Source organism: Gymnoscopelus braueri (genome assembly GCF_963280865.1).
Source record: "Gymnoscopelus braueri genome assembly, chromosome: 2".
In the NCBI taxonomy this organism is placed as follows: domain Eukaryota; kingdom Metazoa; phylum Chordata; class Actinopteri; order Myctophiformes; family Myctophidae; genus Gymnoscopelus; species Gymnoscopelus braueri.
This window is the reverse complement of record NC_137604.1, coordinates 24,442,106-24,463,162: the sequence shown is the minus strand read 5'-3', so window position 1 is coordinate 24,463,162 and position 21,057 is coordinate 24,442,106. Positions and strand designations below refer to the sequence as shown.

The window sequence follows — 21,057 nt, the reverse complement described above, 5'->3', positions numbered from 1 at the left end:
ACTACTGAAGACATGATTACATTTATTTCATCATTTTGTTTATTAGTTTAGTATAAAATCTAAAATGAAACACAAAAAAAACAAGACCTGAGGTCAGGGGGGGCAAATACCCCCCTATAAAATTGCCACTGTGCATGTGCGTTCTCACACACACACACACACACACACACACACACGCACACGCACACGCACACGCACACGCACACGCACACGCACACGCACACACACACACACACACACACACACACACACACACACACACACACAGTATGTCCAAAAACATTTTAAAGGTACAGCAAAACAAAAGCCTCTTATTAGATGTATTTGGTTGGAAAACACAAAATAAAGACATGTGAATGACATAACTGTGAGGTAATGGTTTGCTTTAATTGTATCGAAAAGTCCAATCTCTTATAAAAGGGAATGGACGAGCTAAATGTAGATGTATGGTGTGATTGAAATTTTAATGTGTCACGAACTTGATTGATGGGTTGGAGTGAAAGTAGAACATGATGAGATAAGGGTATAAAGGGCAGGGTTGGGGAGGTTGAGGTCGTTAATCGAGTAGTTTGGACTTTGATATTTTCACACAGGATATTTTACTCATTTGCTGGTACGTACTGATTAACAGATCATTTTATAGCTTTAGAAATGTTGTCTTGTACAGCACATAGTTTCCATCAACAGGTTATTTTTGTCATCACTGACTGAACTTGTATATAGCCTACTGAAAGACGCACAGAAAGATGTATAGCTATCTATTAGCTATTTAGGTATTCTAAAATAATAATGAAAATAATAATAATAATAATACGAAAAGTAGTAATGATCAACATCCACATTCCACCTATAAGGTGAATTTAAATTAGAATTTTCTCATTTAATTTACTGTCGGATAAATATTACATCTTAGCAAGGTGAATTCCAGTTGATTCCAGTGTGGTGGTTGGCCATTTAGGATGCAGAGATAATTAAATGCTTATAAAAGGCTATACAATGTTAGGTTGAATACAGGTTAAATATATAAAGCCAAAACATCATCATGATAGAATAATTCTATCAATTGCAAATGGAAAAGTTAGAAGCAAAGCCAGGGTAAAGTTACAAATGCTTTTTAGTGTCGAGATCATTCCACAACAGGCCATTTTTGTTATAATTTATTATAAGATAGATATCCATTTATTTGGACTGCTTGGAGAACAGATTTTCAGTGTCAAGGTCATTACACATTTTTTGTTATCATAGATGATAGATAGATGCTTTTCAATTGTTCATCTATTAAAAGCATTTAGCAATATCACAATGGTTGAGAGCATTGATTGAAGAGAGCACAACACATATTCTGGGAGGGGAAAAAACACGATGGACACAGTTCTCATTAACATTCAACAGTCATTATAGGCAAAGAATCTCAAAAATAGCCTAATGGTCGTAGAATGGGGTCGGCACAGCGAAAATAGCCTAGGCTAGAAGCCATTCATAAGCTCTGTGAGCTTGTAGATCGGCTATTTTCGTTGTACAATGGTGTCAGGATTAAGTGGTTAATTATGCAACACTACCTTGAAATCTGTCCTATTTATAATGAATAATATAAGAATGACGACGGCTAATATAATCTAATGTGTCCTGGTGCCTCTTTTCTAGGAATGAATATTTCTGGCCTGGTCCTTAGCTGCTCTGTTATTGCTGTCCTCAGCTGCCCTGCCCTCTACTTCCCTCGAAGCCCTTATCTCCACCCTGACATGACATGCAGTCACTTAAAATGCTCATATGGGATGATAACATGTATACAATATACATATGTCATTACAAAATATGTAATTACATAATTGATATATAACTGCACACTCTTTGCTGATTTTATGTTAATTTTCTAATGTATAGTGTTATACTTAATCCCACCCTCACAAAAAGTTATTATTATTCCAGTCATTCAAAAAAGTAATTAATTTAGTCCCTGCTCCTTTGGGGTATTATTTTGTCACTGTACATTTACCCATCTTAAGCATTAGGAGCAGTGGGCACTATTAATACAGTACCCACTACCCGGGGAGCAGTTAGGGGTTAAGTGTCTTTCTCAGGGACACTTAAACACATGGGCGACCCAGGGGACGAACCAGGAAACTTCTGATTCCCGGATGGGGAATCAGCTATGGCCACCCCATAATAATAATACCGTTTTTTTAAATGGAATCTTCCATATTTATCACTATTCATCCTCTCTCCTCAGCTCATGGCTGACTTTGACGCGGTTCTGGCGTGCTGGGGCGCTGTGGAGGCAGACTATGCAACATTTGGAGGCCTAGTGCTGGCAGGGTTAGTAAATATGATATGATAACACTACTTGTCCAAAAATAAAACAGGAAAACAATGATTCAGAGCCACCACAGTGAACTGGGTCAACCTTTCTACGAAATACATCTGTTGAATGAAGCCTACCCATGGATGTTGGAAAACAGACAGAATCCTAATCTTTGTCTCTCATTACTGTTCTCTCTGTTCCTTACAGTCTGTTCGCAGAGCACCCAGATACCCTGAAATTGTTCCCCAAGTTCGCAGACATCGCCACGGGTGACCTAGCAGGCAGCGCAGCCGTTTCTGCCCATGGTGCCACTGTGCTGAAGAAGCTTGGGGATCTGCTCAAGGCCAAAGGCAGCCATGCTGATATCCTCAAACCCCTTGCCACCACCCATGCTAATAACCATAAGATTCCGCTAAATAACTTCACGGTGAGTTTATACTTCTTGCTATACCTCTTGGTTAATAATTAATAATAATAATAATTCTACCTATTTCATTCCACGGGAGAAATTCTGTTTTAATCTTCACCCAGCTGAGTGCTTCTCAAGTGTGTGGTGGGGGGGGGGGGGGGGCTTCAAAAGCTTTTGAGCTCTTTTGCTACTTCAGTCAGACAACTCTTGGATTGAATAAATATATTTATTAAGCATAAATATATTGAGCATAAATCTTTATAAGCAAGTCTCATTTCATTCCCTCTAAGCATGAAATACAATAAATGATTTGCCGACTAGATTTACAGGGGATGGACTGAAATAGACCCCCATAAGGAAATCATAGAAACAGAGCCCACAGGTGTATGCTGGGGTGGTGGTGGGAGCACAAAAAGAAAACTTCATAGAGCAGAGCACAAAGCAGCAGCATAGCAGAGCAGCAAGACGGCAGAGCAGCAGCAAGAAGAATAGCCCGCCCCAATCAGATGGAGTGAGCATGTGACTGATCAGCTGAGGAATTGGCCTTTGAGTTGTCTGCCTGAACTAGCTCTGCAGGCTTCGCATCATTTTTAAATTTGAATCCTGAAAAGTAACAGTTTTGGACATATAAGGTTTCCACCCGACAGAGACGACAAAATACAGTATATACACACACACACATACAGTAGGCATATACACATATAGTATATACATATAGTATGTATAGTATAGTATATATTCAACATGGTGTAACATCAGTTTAAGTTATCCTGATTCCCTGATTTCTCTTTTCAGTTGATCACTGAGATCATTGCTAAGGTGATGGGTGAGAAGGCAGGACTGGACGCAGCTGGGCAGACTGCCCTCACAAACGTGATGGCTATAATCATTGCTGACATTGATGTTACCTACAAAGAGCTGGGCTATGCTGGCTAAACCTCTGACCATGATAGCCAAAGAGTCTAATAGAACCAAGTTGATGAGGAAAGACAAAAGCTGGAAGAGATATCATCCACTGCAAGTGCTGCTATGAGAATGTAAGGGTTATAAAGGGGAGAAACTGAACTAAATCCCATACTAAATACATTGTCTTGGTAGTGTTGAATTAAAGTAATTATTACAATAAACTTCAGTACCGTGCCTTGTTCTTCAGTTTTCTTTTATGTCGAATCAAAAGGGCATATGATTTAATCAATGTGTACCAGAGTTACATATAACCAATTAATATTTGTTATCTGTTGCAGTGCTCTGCTGTGTATTCATTACATTTTTAAATCATGATCTATCTAAGTTGAGTTTGCATAACTTAAAAGAACTACATGATCCATAATAACGTTCCCACATGATTTAATGAATATACAGTAATACTAATGTTTGACTCAATCGTAATATGATTGAGTCATTGAGTCAGTGCTTGTGTGCATGTATGTGTTTCTTTATTTATATTATGCACACAAGCACATTCATAAACACACAATTACACTAAAGAAAGTCTGTTTTGGTATAATCTAATTGGTCTGTCTCTGTGTTAAGTATTATAGGGTTATACATCAGTGCTGCTGGGCTGACTGGAATTGATTGGAAATTAATAAAAGACAAAACAGAAAAAGGAATCCTGCAGTAAAATGTTGTGAAGGCTTGGAAGTCTAAGAATTCTCCAACTCTCAAATACATACACCATTATACCCACTTTTACAATCCTGTGTCGTCATTAAAAAATGTTCCTTGCCATGTCAGTTATCTGACTTTGTAATGAAGTGAAGTTTATTCTCATAACTAGCTCTGATATTTTCATATGGGACATTTCTCTGGCGCTGCCCCTTCTTTCCTCCATTCCTGCCAGCTTATCTAAATTTGACTGTGGACGTGACCCTCTGCAGCTGCAGTAAGCATCTCTGGCAGGGCAGTAACCGTTCCTTCCCATACCTCACAGTAAAATCAGTGTTCATTTAATACATCACTGTGTACAGTAAATAGCCTCAATGGTGTTGTCATTGTCTGATGATTATTACTTGATTTTCCTAATAGTCACCATAAAAAGAAAGAATACAGGAGCCTATTTGGGCAATAAGGCCCCTTGAATAATATATTTTCCATATCCCTCAGCCAGAACACTTGATAATGCCCACCCATTACCACACGTTACACAAGCTCATTGAGTTAATTTCAAAAGTTGGGACATCCAAATAAAAAGTGGTACTTAAAAAGGGTGGATACCAGTAATTGTTCGGACGATAACCTAACTATTATTAGGGTGTTGCTTTGTGTCTGTCTGTATCTGAAATTATGCCAGACATTCTGGGATTAGTCACCTTCTTGGCAGAGCATGAGAGCATTTATAACCCTCTAGCTTATTTTTCCTTCTCCCTCAAGCCAAGCACGGACGGTCACATTTTCAAAGAGTCACTGCTCACTGATGTCTGGTATCACCAGTCATATTACTGTAGGCATCGTTCAGGTATGACAGAGTATGGCACTAGGAAAAACAATTGTATTAGGCATTTTTTCTAAACTGTAGAGATCGTCTATTTTAATTCGAAATAGATAGATGCAGTGGCTATCAAGCATCAAGGCTTAAACAAAAAGAAAGTTGTCCAATATAAAGGCATACTTATACAGTATGTGATTTCTCAAACTCTAGTGCATTGTTCTGGTAATCCACTCTAGTATTCAAGGGCATACACAAGTTATAGTCATTTCTGGGAATACATTCATCTAGGTATGGCAGTATGGCTCACTGCTTTCAGGCAATAACAGACCACCAAGCTACACGATTCACATATACAATAAAACAGTCACCTACTATAGGGGAGAATGTAAGATGAGCCAGTGGGTAAGTTGAACCACCCCCTTTATCTAGAAAACTGTGTTGTCATGTGGCCTTTAATCTAGTGAACAGCTGCCACCATTTACACCTGGGCTGTGAAATTGGGAAGCTGGGAAAGAAAATGTTGCTGGTCAAAGTAAGCTTTCTACACGTCAGGTAGAATGACAGTTACATCAAAGCAAATGTTCCCAGGTATAACATTTTATCACTGATCTTATCATTGATCACTTTTTAGAAGTCATATTTGTATGACCCTTTGTCATAGATGCTTACTCATAATTTCAATTGATAGAAGACATCCTGAAATAAGGGTAGATGTTTAGATTTTATTGCGATCTTATTTTGCCTTGCTTCCAGGACAACTTAAGTCAACTTACCCCGTTCTCCCCTACAGTACATTCACAAACACACATACACACACACACACACACACAATCCCCACTTCCCATTATGATTTTGTCATCTGTAGCAGGACCATTTGAATTCATCCTATCTATGGGTTTAGTTAGTTTAATGTATTCATTTTTTTGTCTTTTGGAATGAATAATTCAATTCAACTGTCTGCGATTTTCAACATTTTAAATGCATTTTATTTACACTGGGATGCAAACACATGTAAAGTGAAATATAGTGGGACCCAAATGAACAAGTAAAAAAAGAACATCTTGGAAGGAAGCAGAGAAAGGGCAGATGGTGGACTGGTCTGAGATGCACATATAAATTATAAGGTCTACTTTGACAAGAAACCACTTCAAACATGTAGGCTTTATGAAAATTCGTCTGGGTCGTTGTCTGAGGGCACTTTGCAGCAGGACAAGTGAGAGAGGTAGAGTGCAGTCGTCATTGGAACCACGCCGGCTGACACATTCAGAATAGTGAGCAGCCTAGCCGCTGCATTGGTGATACCGTCTGGTGTCGGCTGGAAAGGAAAACAAATTTGAAGTTTTCTTTTCGTCATTCAGTGGATAAAACATAGAACAACACTGCCAAGGTCCATATTAAAAATGTGTGCACTGCACTCGTACTTTTGACAGCGTTGACTAATTTGCTTGTGTTTTGATCACATCTAGTACCTCTGCATACAGTAGGGGACAATGGTGTGAAGCAGCCAATTTTCTGACATCCTCCAGGCGATCTGGGGGGACTGAACCATTTCGAGCTAGTGGGAAGTGAGTGGAAGGCACATTGTCAGACAATAAACACAAACGCTGAGTCAAGGATTAATCAATTGCTTCCATTTTATCCCAGTCACCAACTACTTTTGCTGCCCACCAGCAAAAGTAGGGACAAAGTCAGTAAGAATTTGGGATTTACATTACTTACCGTTAGTAACCATGAAACAGACTTTCCCAAGGAAATATCCAGGATCCAAGTAATTCAGGGAATCTTCTGCTGACAGGCAACTATGGGAAAAAAAATGTGTAGATGATTGGCAACAGACAACACAGGTATAATACAGTGTGGACAGATCAAACATTTGGATGGGGACACTGCCCTGACAACTGCTCTTACCTGAGCTCTGAGGTCAGGTTAATGATAAACACCACCAGGTCAATCCTTGGTTTGCCATTACTCTCATCATGCTTAATGTGTAATGGCAGCTTCATTGCCAGTCTCCTGGTTGGCATAACAAACAGAGCATCAGGATTATTTAGCAGCAAATAATTATAGTGGGATTGTGTTGTGTCCCTCATATATTCACTTAAAATATAATGGTTCTCAACTAGACAGTGGGAGCCCAATGAGCATCATGACAGTGACATGTCACTGATCCTGATATGGAAAGGCAATACAAACAATTGAGGTCCCAGATCACAGGCAGCCGAGAAGACCACTGGCCTATCTGAAGAGTTTAAGATGTCATTGTGGTGTTTGTCACAAAAAAACAACAATAACCAGCTCTTAATAATCCATTTTCAGGAGGGTGGCCAATCTTCAGCCAATCTGGAGAAAGTGCCCATTTATCAGCTTCAATGTTATAGTGTTCCAGTTCCAATATGCTCATTTCTTTGTGTCATCACTACAACATTCACTTGTTTAATCTGTATCCTATGTGAGTTCTCTCCTGATGGGATAACATTGTTATCCCGACCTGAAAATACAAATGCATCATCTCTATATATTAGGCCTACTAATAATACTCACACGTTCACGCAGACATGCTGCGCACTCTCCACCATTGAGACAGCCAGATCCTCCTGCAGAAACTCTTCATATTCTACCAGCTGTGAACAGTGGTGGAAAAAGTACTCACATTTTAGTCCGGTAATCAAAATTTACTTGAGTAAAAGTTAAAAAGTATTGGCATCAAAATGCACTTAAAAAGTACCAAAAGTACATACTCATTATGCATGCCATTATGTCCCATTTCACAACTTTTCAAACGTATAAAATTTATAAAAATCGTTTGAAAGCAGATCTACAAGCTCACAATGTGATAGGCTATTTTCAAGTGGTTAATGTATGTGTTGTAATAATAATCAAAATCTACAAAGTAACTAGTAACTAAAGTTTACTAAATAATTGCAGCGGAGTAAAAGTACAATATTTGTCTCTGAGGTGTAATGGAGTAGTACAACAAATTGGAAATACTCCAGTAAAGTAAAAGTACCTTAAGTACTTATGTACTTAGTTACTTTCCACCACTGCCTCAAACAAAACACATATCAGTCACCTTCATTAGCTGATCCAAACTTGTGTGTCGCAGTGCGACGCGTTGTGAGCTTGTAGATCTGATACAATCGGTGCACAATAACACATTAACAAAACACATCAATTAATAACATAAGCGTCATGCATTCAGCAGTGTTAGAAAGCTATGTTAATCATGCAAACAACCCAGAAATACAAACCAGAACGGTCGCCTCATTTAACCCAGGTAATGTACTGAATGGCTTCAGAACTGACATGTTGTCAGTAAATAAGATGAATGTAAACTAATGATCTTCGGTTTATTATTAACAACAGCTAAAAGGCAAGTTAGCATAAGAAGCTTTGTTGTTGTGGTTCATGCGTGGCGTGCGCCCATTTTCAAACCTACGTCTGACGTCAACACGTAACTAGTGTTGCCAGGTTTTGAGAGAGAAACAAGCAACCAGGTCTAGGAAAACAAGCCCAAAAGAAGCGAACCCTTCGCCCTGAAGATACGTAAAAAAGATTAACATCAACAAGATCAACAGTAATGGCAATTAACGTAAACATAACATTTTCAAAAAAATCTTGAAGAATATTTTGGAATATTTTCAAAACATTTCAACAACATAAATCTTGTATGGGGCACAAAATACTTTCAGATGGGAGGATCTGTGGACAAATACATTAATATGGGGGTCCCTGCCATGAAAATGTTTGAGAACCACTGGTTTAAACAACATTAGGAAACAAGCCCGAATAAGCAACTACATTTTAGAAACAAGGCCAAAAAAAAAACGCAGCCCGCAACCACCAATATTAAATTACAAGCAACTTTACAGAAAAAGCCCAAAGTCGCGTATAATAAGCCGACATGGCAACAATGGTAACGTCTGTATGATCTTTCTCTACGTTTGCCACTTGCAAGCAGCTATAAGTGGTACGCTGCTGCCATCTAGTGTCAGGTCTGAACGATGTACAGCAGAACACTAGGACATTGAATTTCTATGCAAAACATTATGGACCCAAGTCCAAAGAGACAAATCCCAATAAAGACACCCATTCATATAAATGGAAGCAGAAGCTTTTATTCACTTCATATAAGATGGCACAGCAAAATACAGATCCCCCAAAACATCCAACGTGTATCACAGCAAAAGAGGAAAACAAGTCAGTTTATTGGGCTTCAACTAAAAAATACCAGTACATAAATTCATGTGCACGGCAAATACTTTTAACAATTCCAGTATTGGGGAAACTTGGTTTTCATCACAGGTCAAGTATGTCTATTTTTCCAAGTATAGGCTCATCACTCTAATCATAATTTATAGACATAATCAATGCTGGGTGCCATATTTTCAATAAGCAGGGCAGACTTCCCCTAAAGATGAGAATGGTAAGGCCTGAAGGCAGATTTGTAAATACAAACATCAAAAAATGCCATGTTCAGGGTGTTTTCACATCAATGAGTCTAATGTATGTAAATATTTCCACAGTAGGTCAACCCTTTATTAGAAACTGACATCAGATCCCCAAATGGAACACAAAGGAAAAACAGTATTAACAATGAAGGTCTTACTAATGATAATAAAAAAAATATCTTAAGTAAAATAAAACACAAACTTAAAAGTAGGTTTTGTGTTTCTTCACACCCCATCCTTACAATAACCCAGTGGTTCTCAAAGTGGGGTCCAGGGACCCTCAGGGTTCCTTGAGGGGGTTCCAAAGGGACCCTTACAGGTCCGCAACTCTTCAGAGTATACTAATGGAACAAAATGGACCTTTACAGGTCCATTTGGTTCCATTGGTACACTCAGAGACTTATGGGGGTCCTCGAAATAAAATAAAAAGTTTGAGAACCACTGCCATAATCCAATGAAGTGTACACAAGATGGTTTAGAGAATAAAAGAACTGCTTCCTGGTCATAACAGCATTACAAGATCTTAAGTCACCTCAGTTCATATTAATTTCCTTACATACATCTTTTCTTTGCATGTGACCTTTTCCACCAATGAGCTCATCAGTCCCCCGGTCCAGATCCTACCCTATCCCCATAATGTAAATGTATATGCCCCATTTTGAACGTGAACACACATACAGTACTGACACGCACGCATGCACGCCCACACACACTCCTGGACTCATCCTGCTCCTTCAACTAAACAATATATCCAAATCCAATCTTTCGATTGTTTCTCTCCCTCATATCTCCCCAGACTCTCTCTCTTCAGAGCTGGAGTGTCTATCTCTCTCAAGTGAGAGGGATCTCTCTCGTTCCCTGGCCTTGGCCATGTCCGGGGGGGTGGACCTCTCCCTGTCTCCGAACTCCACCGGCCTCTCCTCTCGCCGTCCTTGTCCTTCTCCTCCACTCTCTCTCCATCTCTCCTGGGACAGGGAGCGTTCTCCGTCACGGGTGTGAGATGATCTGTCTCTGGAGGAGTCGGACCTGAGCAAAATAATTATCAAACACACAAAAAAGATCACATATACATTGGCGACAGAGCCATTTCATCAATTACTCCACCATATTTTCAATGACATTGACATGTGTTCCTAGTAAAGACAGCCCCAAGCACTCACAATACTATTCTTTCAACAGTAGTCCACAAGCAGAGAATGGACCATTTGCCAACACCACTGATAATCAATTGAGAAATGTTAGAACGGTTTTGATTGCTTGATTATGCTTAATTGGCTAATACACCCTTATTATCCAAAACACAATAGAGATACCGAAGCCTATTAGATTCTCATTAAGTGGCTCCTCCAATAAGTTTGAGAAGGTATGGGGTCCATTCTTTCAATTTGTCCGGAATTTAAATCCATCCCTGATTGAGGATACGTGAGATCTGGTGGAGCGTTGATATGATGGGCTTGCTGTGGCGGGGGTGTTGTGCTATTATGCGGATTTTAGCCAGCACCAAGCATTATTTTCCACCACGGAGTGCTGCATGACCAGGGGCGAAGGAGGGACGTGTTATTACGATCCGGTGGGAAAGAAGGGCTCGCGTCATGGATATGTACCGTTTGACTGACGCTGTTTTGTTTTGTTCTGTCTGTGTGTATCTGTTTTAAATTTCTTTTTGTATTTCCTGTATGTTTTGAGTTTTTTTCTTTTTTTGGTGATAATTCAATCTGTTTACTGCAATTTTTGTATTTGATGGATTGCACTGGAGGAAGCTTTTACGTATCTTCAGAAGTACCAACTTTTGATGTTGAATGCTTCTGTGGAAAATCCAATAAACAAAGTTTGAAAAAAAGACAGATACCTAAGCCTCATATACTGTAAATAACATTAAAATATGGCACTGCCAAAGGGCCTTTCAAACTTTGATGCAAAGGGCCTCTCTGTGTGGAGTTTGCATGTTCTCCCCGTGTCCCCTAGGGTAGGTTAGCCTGGTAAACACCCCCTCCCTCCGGAAATCTCATGCATTGCATTGCATTTGGTTTCAGGAAGGAGGGTCTGGGATTGCTCACAGAGTAAAGCTGCCCGAACCGCTGCGCATACGAACCAATCAGCGGCTGCTAGGGGCGGGATCATCCAATCACCTGCCTAGTAGCTTGAAAAAATGAAACTCCGTCTGTCATCGATTCTGCGCCCGGAGTCTCAGATGCAAGTACGCTGTGAAACAAAATGTGTGTCGCAAGCTTCTTCCATTTGACGGAGTGAGGTTAAGGGTAGGTACCCTCACAAAAACATGCAGTAATCCTGGTCACTATACTGCCTCCCCCTGGTCAGCCAGGGCGCCTGATGGAGGGGAAAGGAACTGGTTGGAATAACGTGTTCCTTCCACGCGCTACGTCTAACCAGGGAACCTCCCCCTGTCGGGTGATAAGAAGCGGCCTGCTTGCTCCTCATGCATTGAAGGAGGCATGAGCTTCAGCTTGGGCTCTCCCTAGGCTGGCAGAGGGAGAGTAGCGCCCAGGATTACATAGGCAATTGGCACTGGGTGAAAAAATATGGGTTACAAAAATCGTGTGATAAAAATTATTATTATTTTTTTTAAAAAGAATATGGCACTGCTCTCTGTTAAGTTGACTGGTAAAGTATGAACTTCAGTGACATAAAGGGAAGAATTGATCTCAGATCAGTTCATAATCTAAGATGTATTCTGCATAGCAGCCAGGGGCTTTCCAAGCACAACAGCCACCAGTGAGACATCCTCACCTCTTCTTCTTATTCCTGTGAGAGTGAGAGCGTGAGCGATGCCGGTCCTTGTGTCGGTGCTTCCTCTCCCTGTCCCGGTCCCGGTCCCGTTCACCCCCACCCCCCTCTTCTCTGGAACGAGAGGAGTGGTGCCGCCTTGAATGATGGGAAGATGAGCTGCCTCCATCCCTGGGATAGTTACATGGAATGACAGGATTAGATAACAAGGAAAATGAGCCTCATTCACTAAGCTTGGGTCAGCACATCATTTGTACTTATGCACCTTTCCACATACAGTCTGATTGATCACATTTCTTTTTCTCCGTGGATTTTGGCCGACGTACACCCAAACTCAGTTCTGCTCCGAGGCAGACGTGAATGCCTCACACATTGCGTACACGTTATCAGAATGCCTTATTCTTCATGCAAAATCAATTACAATAGTGCCAAACCTCAAATAAAAATATTTATGTGTCCAACATTTGTCATCACATATAAAAACAAATCTATTGCTTGGATGCATATTATAGAAATGATGCAAATGCAACAAATTGTATTCATTTTCAGTTGACACATTTAGAGCTGAATTATTAGGTCCCCGCCCTCAGCGTTGTTTGTCGTTTCTGCAAGTGTGACTTTCATGTAAACTCCAATGTCGCGCAATTAATTTATAATATTGACCACATCACATGAACGCGGTCTCACCATCTGATAAGGATACAGTATGGATGAAATCTAGCTGTGTCCATTACTCCATTTCCGATGTAGGACAGTGGGTGGATAGGATATGTTCGTCCAAAGGACGGATTCCCCTCAGTAATCAATAAAGCTCATCATCCTTTTACCACAGCAAAGGTGAGCGAGTAATTGTTCTGTGTAAATGGCTTAGGCTATATAATATCCTTTCTAAGTTTTATTAGCCTTTGGTCTTGAGGTTAAACTTTGTATTCTCATTACACAAGCAGATCCATCGCGTGAGGAACTCGCTTTCCAAAATACACTGATCTACAAGTTGTCAAGGCGGTGCGTCGAGACACAATGTAGCTTGCAGATCCATATGTTCATTTTCATGACGTTTGACGACGATTTTCATCTGACGTTGGCTGTTTTTGGTTGCCTTTTATGGTCTTAAATGGGGTGTGTGGGACAATTACTTCCAGGAGCAGCGTGGCATTGACATGCGCATTGCACTGTACGCAAACACTACTAGGCTGCTAGTCTAACTGCTATCACTACGAGAGAAGTGGCTGAGAGAGGTATTGAAACACAAGTGATTAAAAAAGTGTTTTTGAAAGCGAACATAAGGCCACATTTCTCAGTTTCACTACACGGTCAAATCGTCTGTTAATTTTAACAACGATGTACAATGCCAATCTACACGCTTATCACTCACAACTGAAAATAGCGGATCTACACAGCAGATGCACTGCATTTTTACAACGCATCACGATGTGAGCGAGGTCAGCTATTTTCAGTCATAGAGATTGTTTGTGGCCTGTCTTAGAGCTATGTAAAAAAACATATATTTGTATATTAGGCAGCACATACATAAAGTTGTAATGTACTGGAGAATAGGAAGGCTAGTAATATAGAATTCATTCATGTTAATTTACAATTGATTTTAAAGTTAAGACATTAACACATATACACATGTAGTTCTACGCGAACCTAAATAATTGCGCAGCGTGCCAGTCGCGTAGTTCTACGTGAAGTGGTCTTTTTTTTCTTTTTTTTTCTCGCAGTGACACATTTCATTGTAGGCCTCCCTCGCAGTGACACATTTCATTGTAGCACACCCGGATATGGAAATATCCGTATCCGGAGATTTTCGTTCCCACCCGCCGCCGCTCTAAATCTCCCCCTAATCCGCCATTATCTCTGATTTTTTTTTCTCCTCGCTGAACGCTGTTTAACATAAACCGCGACTACTGCAAAATGGAATGTCGCCGATTGAAACGGTCTTCTCTGGGTCACTCACACAGCTACCCTGTGTGTCTACAAACAGTTTAACGCGCGATCTTAAGGTATTTAGCGAGGTCTGTGGCGACATGAAAAAAACTAAAAAACAACAATAAATCGCTAGCACTGGTGAGTACATTATGATATTAAAATCTGGCGTGGAATGTGTTAATATTTTAAGGAGTGTGATTATATGCACAATTGATGTCACATTAAAGCACTTTATAAATGAAAAAGGCGTTCCTAATATGTATCTGACTGCTTGACAGTATTTTTTTGAACAGGTGAATTGTAATCAGGGTTTCTGCTAGGCATTTTCTTGGCCAGCCAACGTGACCAGTAAGATTGTATTTCTCCGGCCAAATGATAAATTAATCTACCATAATGTAATAAAAGTCAAGTGCCTGTGCAGTGAACCATCTAGCAGACTCGTTACACCTCGTTACTGTGCGGCAGCGCTTCTTTCCACTTTATCAAAGATGCGCTATGCTGTTCCTGCGTTTATAGTTATATCTACTCCATCATGCAGGGCTGTCACTAGCCAAAAATAACAAAGTAGTCAGGACGGACGAGTATCTGATTTTTTAGGCTGCATGTTGGGGCTTGCGTCTTAATATGTAGGCTACAGCCATAATCAGATTTTGTGTTTGATTTGTTACAGTTATGTTTAAATCATGAGGCCAAGGAAGTCAACTTGCCTGCAATGCGTCACCAAGTTATTCATCCACTTTGCTCTACTGCCCTCTCCATTGACCGTCTCCACTGCTTTTGTACTATCCACGACAATAAGAGAAAATTTCAAATTTGTTTTATTATAGTAAATTGGGCTGGGTCGGTTCAGATTCTATCACCTCGGGTTCCAGGTCTGTTTATAATTATGTGTAATACGCAAGTATATCCGATAAGATCCTTACTGAGCGATGATCAGGAGAGAAACTCATGGAGTGCTGTGTAACTCGCGTTTCATTCTCTCTGAGAGAGAGAGAGAATGAAACCACACTGATTCACCAGTCAATTTATGCCCATAAAAAAACTTAAGGAGCAAAACGTAAGCAAGTAGGCTACCTGTATCGCTCTCCACTTCTTGATCTTGACCTGAGAATCAAACACAGACAGAGATGGAGTTTCATTTGCAGCACGATACCTTTTGGTGAATATGGTTGTCATCATAACAGTTACTCACCTCCTTCGTTCTCTCTCCCTTTGCCTCTCACTCTCCCACTCTTGCTCTCTTTCACGCTCTCGTTCTCTCTCCTTCTCCCTCTCTTGTTCACGCTCCAACTCCCATTCTTTTTCTTTTTCTTCCTCCTTGTCACGTTCCTCCCTTCTTCTCATTCGCATTCTTTCTTGTTTCTCAACAACTGCTTTCTGTTAAAGAAAAAACAAACCCAGTGCAACATTGTAACAAGTAGCCATGTATCTTTAGTTGAGCTGAATATAATTATGCCTAACCCTAATATAACCCTGTGATTTTGCACAAATAAGTAGATGTATAGAAACAACACATTTTAATGTCAAAATTCTGCCACTTTACTTTGCTTACTAACACGTATAAAAAATATGGTTTACCCGTAGCCTGTCAAGCTTTTCACGGATTTCAATGAAGCCCAGGTGCAGTTTGCCTCCAAAGTGGTCGGCCAGACGGCGGTCGTTGTCGTGAAGACCCAGGTAGGCTGAGCATACCTCACACACCCTCAGCTTCTGTTGCTGGAAGCTGGAGGCTGGCATGGAATTCCTGTACACATCCTATAGGAATGGAAAACATTTTTTGTCTATTTTCTTTGACACATTTACATTTTGAACTGTCCTTGGTCACCTGCTGAAGGTAAAAGCATCCTACCGTACCATTTACTAATGGCATGTGAAAATGATGTATCATTGTGAATTCAACATCATTACTAAACTTTACATAATTTCATTGTTTTTATTTTGTAAAACTTTTTGCTTTATTCTCCGAGTAGAGTATAGAGACAAGAAGCTAAGGGTAGAGAGGCGGAACACATCTCTGGCTGAAATCAAACTTTTCCAGAGATACGAACTGCATATTTAGTATTTTTGTGACTCTATAAATATTTCAGCAAACTGCTTAAGGACTGAAGCGTTTGCCTTGGTTGGCCCCTTTTTTTCCTTTACACTTTTAAGTAACACCAATCATGTCTCTCTCACCTCTGCCTCTTTCTTCATGGCACGGGTCTTCTCGACCTTCTCGAGAACTTGCTGGGCCTCGTCCACATTACCCTCACCACCAAGCTGCTCTGCCCGCGCCAACAGCTTCCCAATCTCCTCGTTCAACTCATGGACACGCTCAGCCTGATTGTGATACAGAGCAAAAAAGACGTACGGTAAAAATAAAGCAACAGAGGTAGTAATTGTAAATGTTCTCTTTTCTGTGCGTCTTCGTGTTGTTATGCTAATTTGATTTAGCTGTATCGGTTACTGTCTAGGGATGGGCTAGAAAGGTCGACTAGCCGGTGTGGAACAGGTGTTGACTACCAGTTTACGATTAATGGTATTATTGGTGTTAGAAATGCTGATCATGACACTGCGAGGTCTTCGGCAATCAGCATTCCACCCTGCGAGGATTACAGCTTAACAAGAGAAAGCAAAGTGAAATAACCTTTTCTTAAAAGCAATGCATTTCACCTTATGAAAACCCATACAAGAGGCTCAGTGTTCTTGCCAAGCAGTAACTAGCGACAGCTGCAACTACCTCGGTTCCAGGTGGGTTTTCCACTGCATGGGCAAGTGTTCAACAAATAGCCCTGTCACATGAACATGCTAAACATTGCATGATAGGACAGTCCTATATACTGTATATGAATGGTCTAAGACAAATGAGAAAATATCAGTCTGATTGATATTTTCTCATTTGTCTTAGACCATTCATGCCTGTGACGAAGGGGGACGTCACAAACTTTTTTTTGGCTGGGGCCGGAGGACAAATGGCCCCTGCCCATGTATGGACGAAACAGGTACAAAGCCTCATGTAAGCCCGACCCCTTGGGTCTGGCAATTATGAACCTGTTTTGTTATCACTGGCCTGGTCATTTACTTTTCTAGAAAGTAGGCTTTGATTTAGATATATATGCATATATCTTTGCCTATACTCGACATTTCACTTGTCGTTTCACTTTGCTGCTTGATATCTTTTTTTCATGCTCTCCCTGCCTGCCCCCTCCCTTCCGGAAAACAATAAAACCAATGGAGCATGCACAAAAACGAGCTTTCACCCACTTTCTTTATACATGTAAACCTGTGATGTGACAATAAAGGTGATTCTGACGAGTCGACTCGATTTGAAAATTCACTTTACTAATCAACTACTGAAAAAAAGAGGAAAAAGAAAAAGCCAATCCCTATGCTCTATGACAAGGAAACAGAACATTCATAAAGACCTGCTTCTAACACCCCATAGCTATCAATGCCAACTGTGGACAATGGAAAAAGTGATAGTGTCACCTTTGCTGCGACTTCAGCACTGATCTCATCCTGTGTTTCAGCCAGTCTCTTCTTGGCCAACTCAGTCCTACGGTCACAGTCGGCAATGAAAGACTGAAGATGCTCCGCAGCCTGTGCAAAATCACCAAAGCCATGAATGTTCATTCAAACTGTACTTCTACTTATAAGTGTGAAATTGTACACACTCACGTTTCCTATGCGAAAGTGTCACTATTATGTCATACCGTTAAAACAATAAAAAGGCAAACAAATGTACACAGATTATCTGTGTGAATGACAGCAACATAACTCACATCCAGCTCAAAGAAGTACTCCTGTTGCTTGGAGGCAATCTCAAAGTCAGCTCTAAGGGCCAGGTCATGTACTTTCACACACTCTCCCAAGTCCATTCTCTGTAGGAAACAAAACGACAAAGATCAATATATTTCATCAATGTTGTGTGAAACTGAAATATACATTAAATGTAAATGATTTAAGTTTACGTGTTTGGAAATGGATCATAAGTACACTTTCAGAGTTTATTAAAACATCTTTACATTGAGAGTACATTATGCCCATTATTAGACAAGACATAAACATTAATCACCTTAAAGGTGCAAAAACAACAAACTAGCACAATTTCTTTTTCCATTTAATAAAAAAGCAGAGAGAAACATCAGCGGTATTATATCAGTTTTCTGCATATCTTAAAACCATTTGATCTCAAACATTGTCGCTGTCAAAGTCATATTATAGATTATTACAAGCAAGTGCTGGCTGGGTACAAGCTGTGGGTCTGAAGTGATACTCACAGTGCCTGACAGTATGTCATGAGGACATGAATCCAAAAGGTGACTCTTGCAGACCCGCTCATCTACGAATTTGATTCTCTGTCGCATGGTGTCTCCTATAAAAAAGAAAAGAGGACACGAAAAACATGTACTATCCATGACAAACATTGCTATAAGCATAAGACATGCTCTTTATGATGCAGACTTCAAGTTACCATGAACATATAACACATTCTGTAACACAGTTAATCTCAAAGTGGATTCCAGGGACTCTCTGGGTTCCTTTAGTGGGGTCTAAATTGTCCCTTACAGGTCTGTACACACTGCACTGTCAGAGTTAAGGAGAGACCTTGAAATGTTAAAAGTCTGAGAACCACTGCTGTTAACAGATAGAAGTGCAAAGTGATAATCCTGACAGATCAACACAAAACGACAACAGCTGGAAACAAATAAGGGGCCGCAGGTAAGTCATAAGTCATGAGAGTAAAAGCAAAACATCTTAATGTTCTTCACAGGCATCCCAGTCATGCAGACAGTCAGTGTTTACTGTCTAGTAAAGTAAATGAGGTTAGTTTAGTTGACAGTCGCTCATCATCATCATAACAGACAACAGGTAGCTAGCTGAGTGGCTAAGTTAGCTATGGAGGCTAGGTTAGCAAAGCATGCCTCATCATTAGTCGCAGTGTTGCCATGTCGGCTTATTATAAGCGACTTTGGGCTTCTTTTTCTGTGAAGTTGCTTGTAAATGTTGGTGGTTGCGTTTTTTGGGGATTGTTTCTCAAGTTAACTTACTTATTTAGGCTTGCTTCTAATATTATTATCTATCTATATTATTATTTAAACCAGTGGTTCTCTAATATTTTCATGAAAATGTTGTGCCCAGGAAGCATTAGTTAGAATATTTCAATTACAATATCAATAAATATTCTAAATATTCCACATTTACGAGTTTTTTGAAAATAGCAGATCTACAAGCTCACAAGCTTGTAGATCGGCTATTATCAAATAGCCACGGTGCTCACGGGCTTGTTTTCCTACACCTGGTTGCTTATTTCTCTCACAAACTCTGGCAACACTGGCAGGCTAATGCTAGCCTGCTAACAAGGCTAGCCTTCAAATAGCCTCCAACACGGTGGCTGGAGACGGATCATAAACGCGGGTGTCATCAACACCCGCCCGGGGCGGCAGGGCTTACCATCTCTCCCTGTCCCCATGAGCTGGTCCAGCATGGCTCTCATCTGGGCTTGGGCCGACATGTTTATCCACGATGCTCCTCACACACATGCAGGCCTCGGGTCCTCCAGGCTCCACCGCGGACAACTTTTACCGAGAGGGAGAGCCCCAAGTTCTCTCGAAAAAAAAACAACCAGCTAATGTTCTGCTTGGTTTATTATCCCTCGAGGTGTTTATGTGTAGATGTATATGATGGATATAGAGGCACGTTTTCAGTAGAGCAGCAAGTTGTTTCCAAAGTGGCTGCTGGGATGATGTGGATCCACCTCGTCTTCGGCTCAGTTACAAACTGCTCGTGTGGCTGAGTTGAGACTCACAGACAGACCACCCGGTGAATGGACTGAGAGATGCTTGTTTTGTTATTAAAAACGAATAAGTCAGTGGCACTGTGAGGTGAAATGTTGAGCACAGCATATTATTCTATACTTCTAGCGGTTTGAGCTAGAAGTTGGCAAGTTTTTATTCAATGTCCTTTTTCTTTCTTCCCTCGACTTCCTATCTTTTTGGTCCGCGTCGTAGCCGCGCTCTGCGCCTGGAGGAAGTGCGGCAGTTTGCTCGCATGTAGGGTACTTTTTTTGCCTTGTATTTGTTCAGTGGTGGAAAAATCACTAAAATGTTTTACTTAAGTAAAAGTAGCAATACTGAAATATAGAAATACTCTGTTACAACCACACTCTCCGCCAAAGGGGAGAATTCTCCCCTTTTCAGTCAATGGTCTGAACCGCCAAAGGGGAGAATTCTCCCCTTTTAATTATTTTTCTTTTATTCTGTTTTTGAATTCCTAAAAAGTTTCTCTAATTTTTTAGTATAAATTTATAACCCTAACCCTAACGAATTAATAAAAAATAATAAAAAATCCATTCACTTCAATGTTAAAAAATAAACGGACAAATAATTCACATTGTTTCTATAAAAAAATGATAAAAACCCTGGCAGTGGGTGATTTTATTATGAAAAAACTTTGGCGGTGAATGTGGTAAGAGTCTCGAATTCAAAATGTACTTGAGTAAAAGTATCAAAATATACAAAAGTACAAAAGTGTAAAGTATTCATTATGCACAATGTCCCATTGTCCCATTTCACAAGTTTTCAAATGTATACAAAATATTTTTTACACGCTCACAATGTGTCGCCATGCAACGCATTGTGAGCTTGTAGATGTGTATGTATAATAGGGCTGAAGTGGGTAATGTATGTTTTTAATGAAAATCAAAATGTACAAAGTAACTGAAGTTTTCAAATATTTGTAGTGCTGAGATGTAGTGGAGTAGAAATAAAGTAAAAGTAGTGGAAATACTCCAGTAAAGTAAAAAAAATAC

The 21,057-nt window shown here is 40.1% G+C and overlaps 3 protein-coding genes across 4 annotated transcripts; 1 reads left to right on the top strand and 2 right to left on the bottom strand.

Annotated features, from left to right (window-relative positions):
• Positions 1-571: 571 nt before the first annotated feature.
• mb (myoglobin) lies at positions 572-3,763 on the top strand. Its single transcript, XM_080452663.1, has 4 exons — positions 572-613; positions 2,231-2,316; positions 2,510-2,729; positions 3,507-3,763. Exons 2-4 carry the CDS (start codon positions 2,234-2,236, stop codon positions 3,645-3,647), a joined length of 444 nt encoding a protein of 147 aa, XP_080308789.1. The 5' UTR covers positions 572-613; positions 2,231-2,233; the 3' UTR covers positions 3,648-3,763.
• A 2,257-nt stretch (positions 3,764-6,020) lies between these two features.
• Positions 6,021-8,562, bottom strand: pane1 (proliferation associated nuclear element). Its single transcript, XM_080446973.1, has 6 exons — positions 8,391-8,562; positions 7,684-7,763; positions 7,051-7,155; positions 6,862-6,941; positions 6,612-6,697; positions 6,021-6,457 (listed from the first exon to the last, which is right to left on the bottom strand). The coding sequence occupies exons 1-6, from the start codon at positions 8,445-8,447 to the stop codon at positions 6,305-6,307; spliced, it is 561 nt and encodes a 186-aa protein (XP_080303099.1). The 5' UTR covers positions 8,448-8,562; the 3' UTR covers positions 6,021-6,304.
• A 677-nt stretch (positions 8,563-9,239) lies between these two features.
• LOC308075664 (putative RNA-binding protein Luc7-like 1) lies at positions 9,240-20,275 on the bottom strand. Of its 2 annotated transcripts, XM_080415611.1 has the most exons (11): positions 19,701-20,275; positions 18,527-18,621; positions 18,029-18,127; positions 17,736-17,846; positions 16,443-16,586; positions 15,846-16,022; positions 15,460-15,644; positions 15,342-15,371; positions 14,975-15,049; positions 12,339-12,506; positions 9,240-10,616 (listed from the first exon to the last, which is right to left on the bottom strand). In XM_080415611.1, exons 1-11 carry the CDS (start codon positions 19,759-19,761, stop codon positions 10,373-10,375), a joined length of 1,389 nt encoding a protein of 462 aa, XP_080271737.1. In that variant the 5' UTR covers positions 19,762-20,275; the 3' UTR covers positions 9,240-10,372. The 2 variants fall into 2 exon arrangements, with proteins under 2 accessions (XP_080271737.1, XP_080271738.1); XM_080415612.1 differs by lacking the exon at positions 14,975-15,049.
• Between the last annotated feature and the right edge of the window lie 782 nt (positions 20,276-21,057).

Coding starts and splice junctions, on each gene's coding strand:
- mb (XM_080452663.1), top strand. CDS start 2,234: ATGGCTGACTTTGACGCGGTTCTGGCGTGCTGGGGCGCTGTGGAGGCA. Junction 2,317..2,509: donor GGAGGCCTAGTGCTGGCAGG/GTTAGTAAATAT, acceptor TGTTCCTTACAG/TCTGTTCGCAGAGCACCCAG. Junction 2,730..3,506: donor TTCCGCTAAATAACTTCACG/GTGAGTTTATAC, acceptor TTCTCTTTTCAG/TTGATCACTGAGATCATTGC.
- pane1 (XM_080446973.1), bottom strand. CDS start 8,447: ATGTCAGTTCTGAAGCCATTCAGTACATTACCTGGGTTAAATGAGGCG. Junction 7,156..7,683: donor CAGCATGTCTGCGTGAACGT/GTGAGTATTATT, acceptor TATGCCAACCAG/GAGACTGGCAATGAAGCTGC. Junction 6,458..6,611: donor GTCCCCTACTGTATGCAGAG/GTACTAGATGTG, acceptor TTTCCTTTCCAG/CCGACACCAGACGGTATCAC.
- LOC308075664 (XM_080415611.1), bottom strand. CDS start 19,761: ATGTCGGCCCAAGCCCAGATGAGAGCCATGCTGGACCAGCTCATGGGG. Junction 15,372..15,459: donor AGGGAGAGAGAACGAAGGAG/GTGAGTAACTGT, acceptor TTTGATTCTCAG/GTCAAGATCAAGAAGTGGAG. Junction 15,050..15,341: donor AGAAGTGGAGAGCGATACAG/GTAGCCTACTTG, acceptor TGTCGTGGATAG/TACAAAAGCAGTGGAGACGG.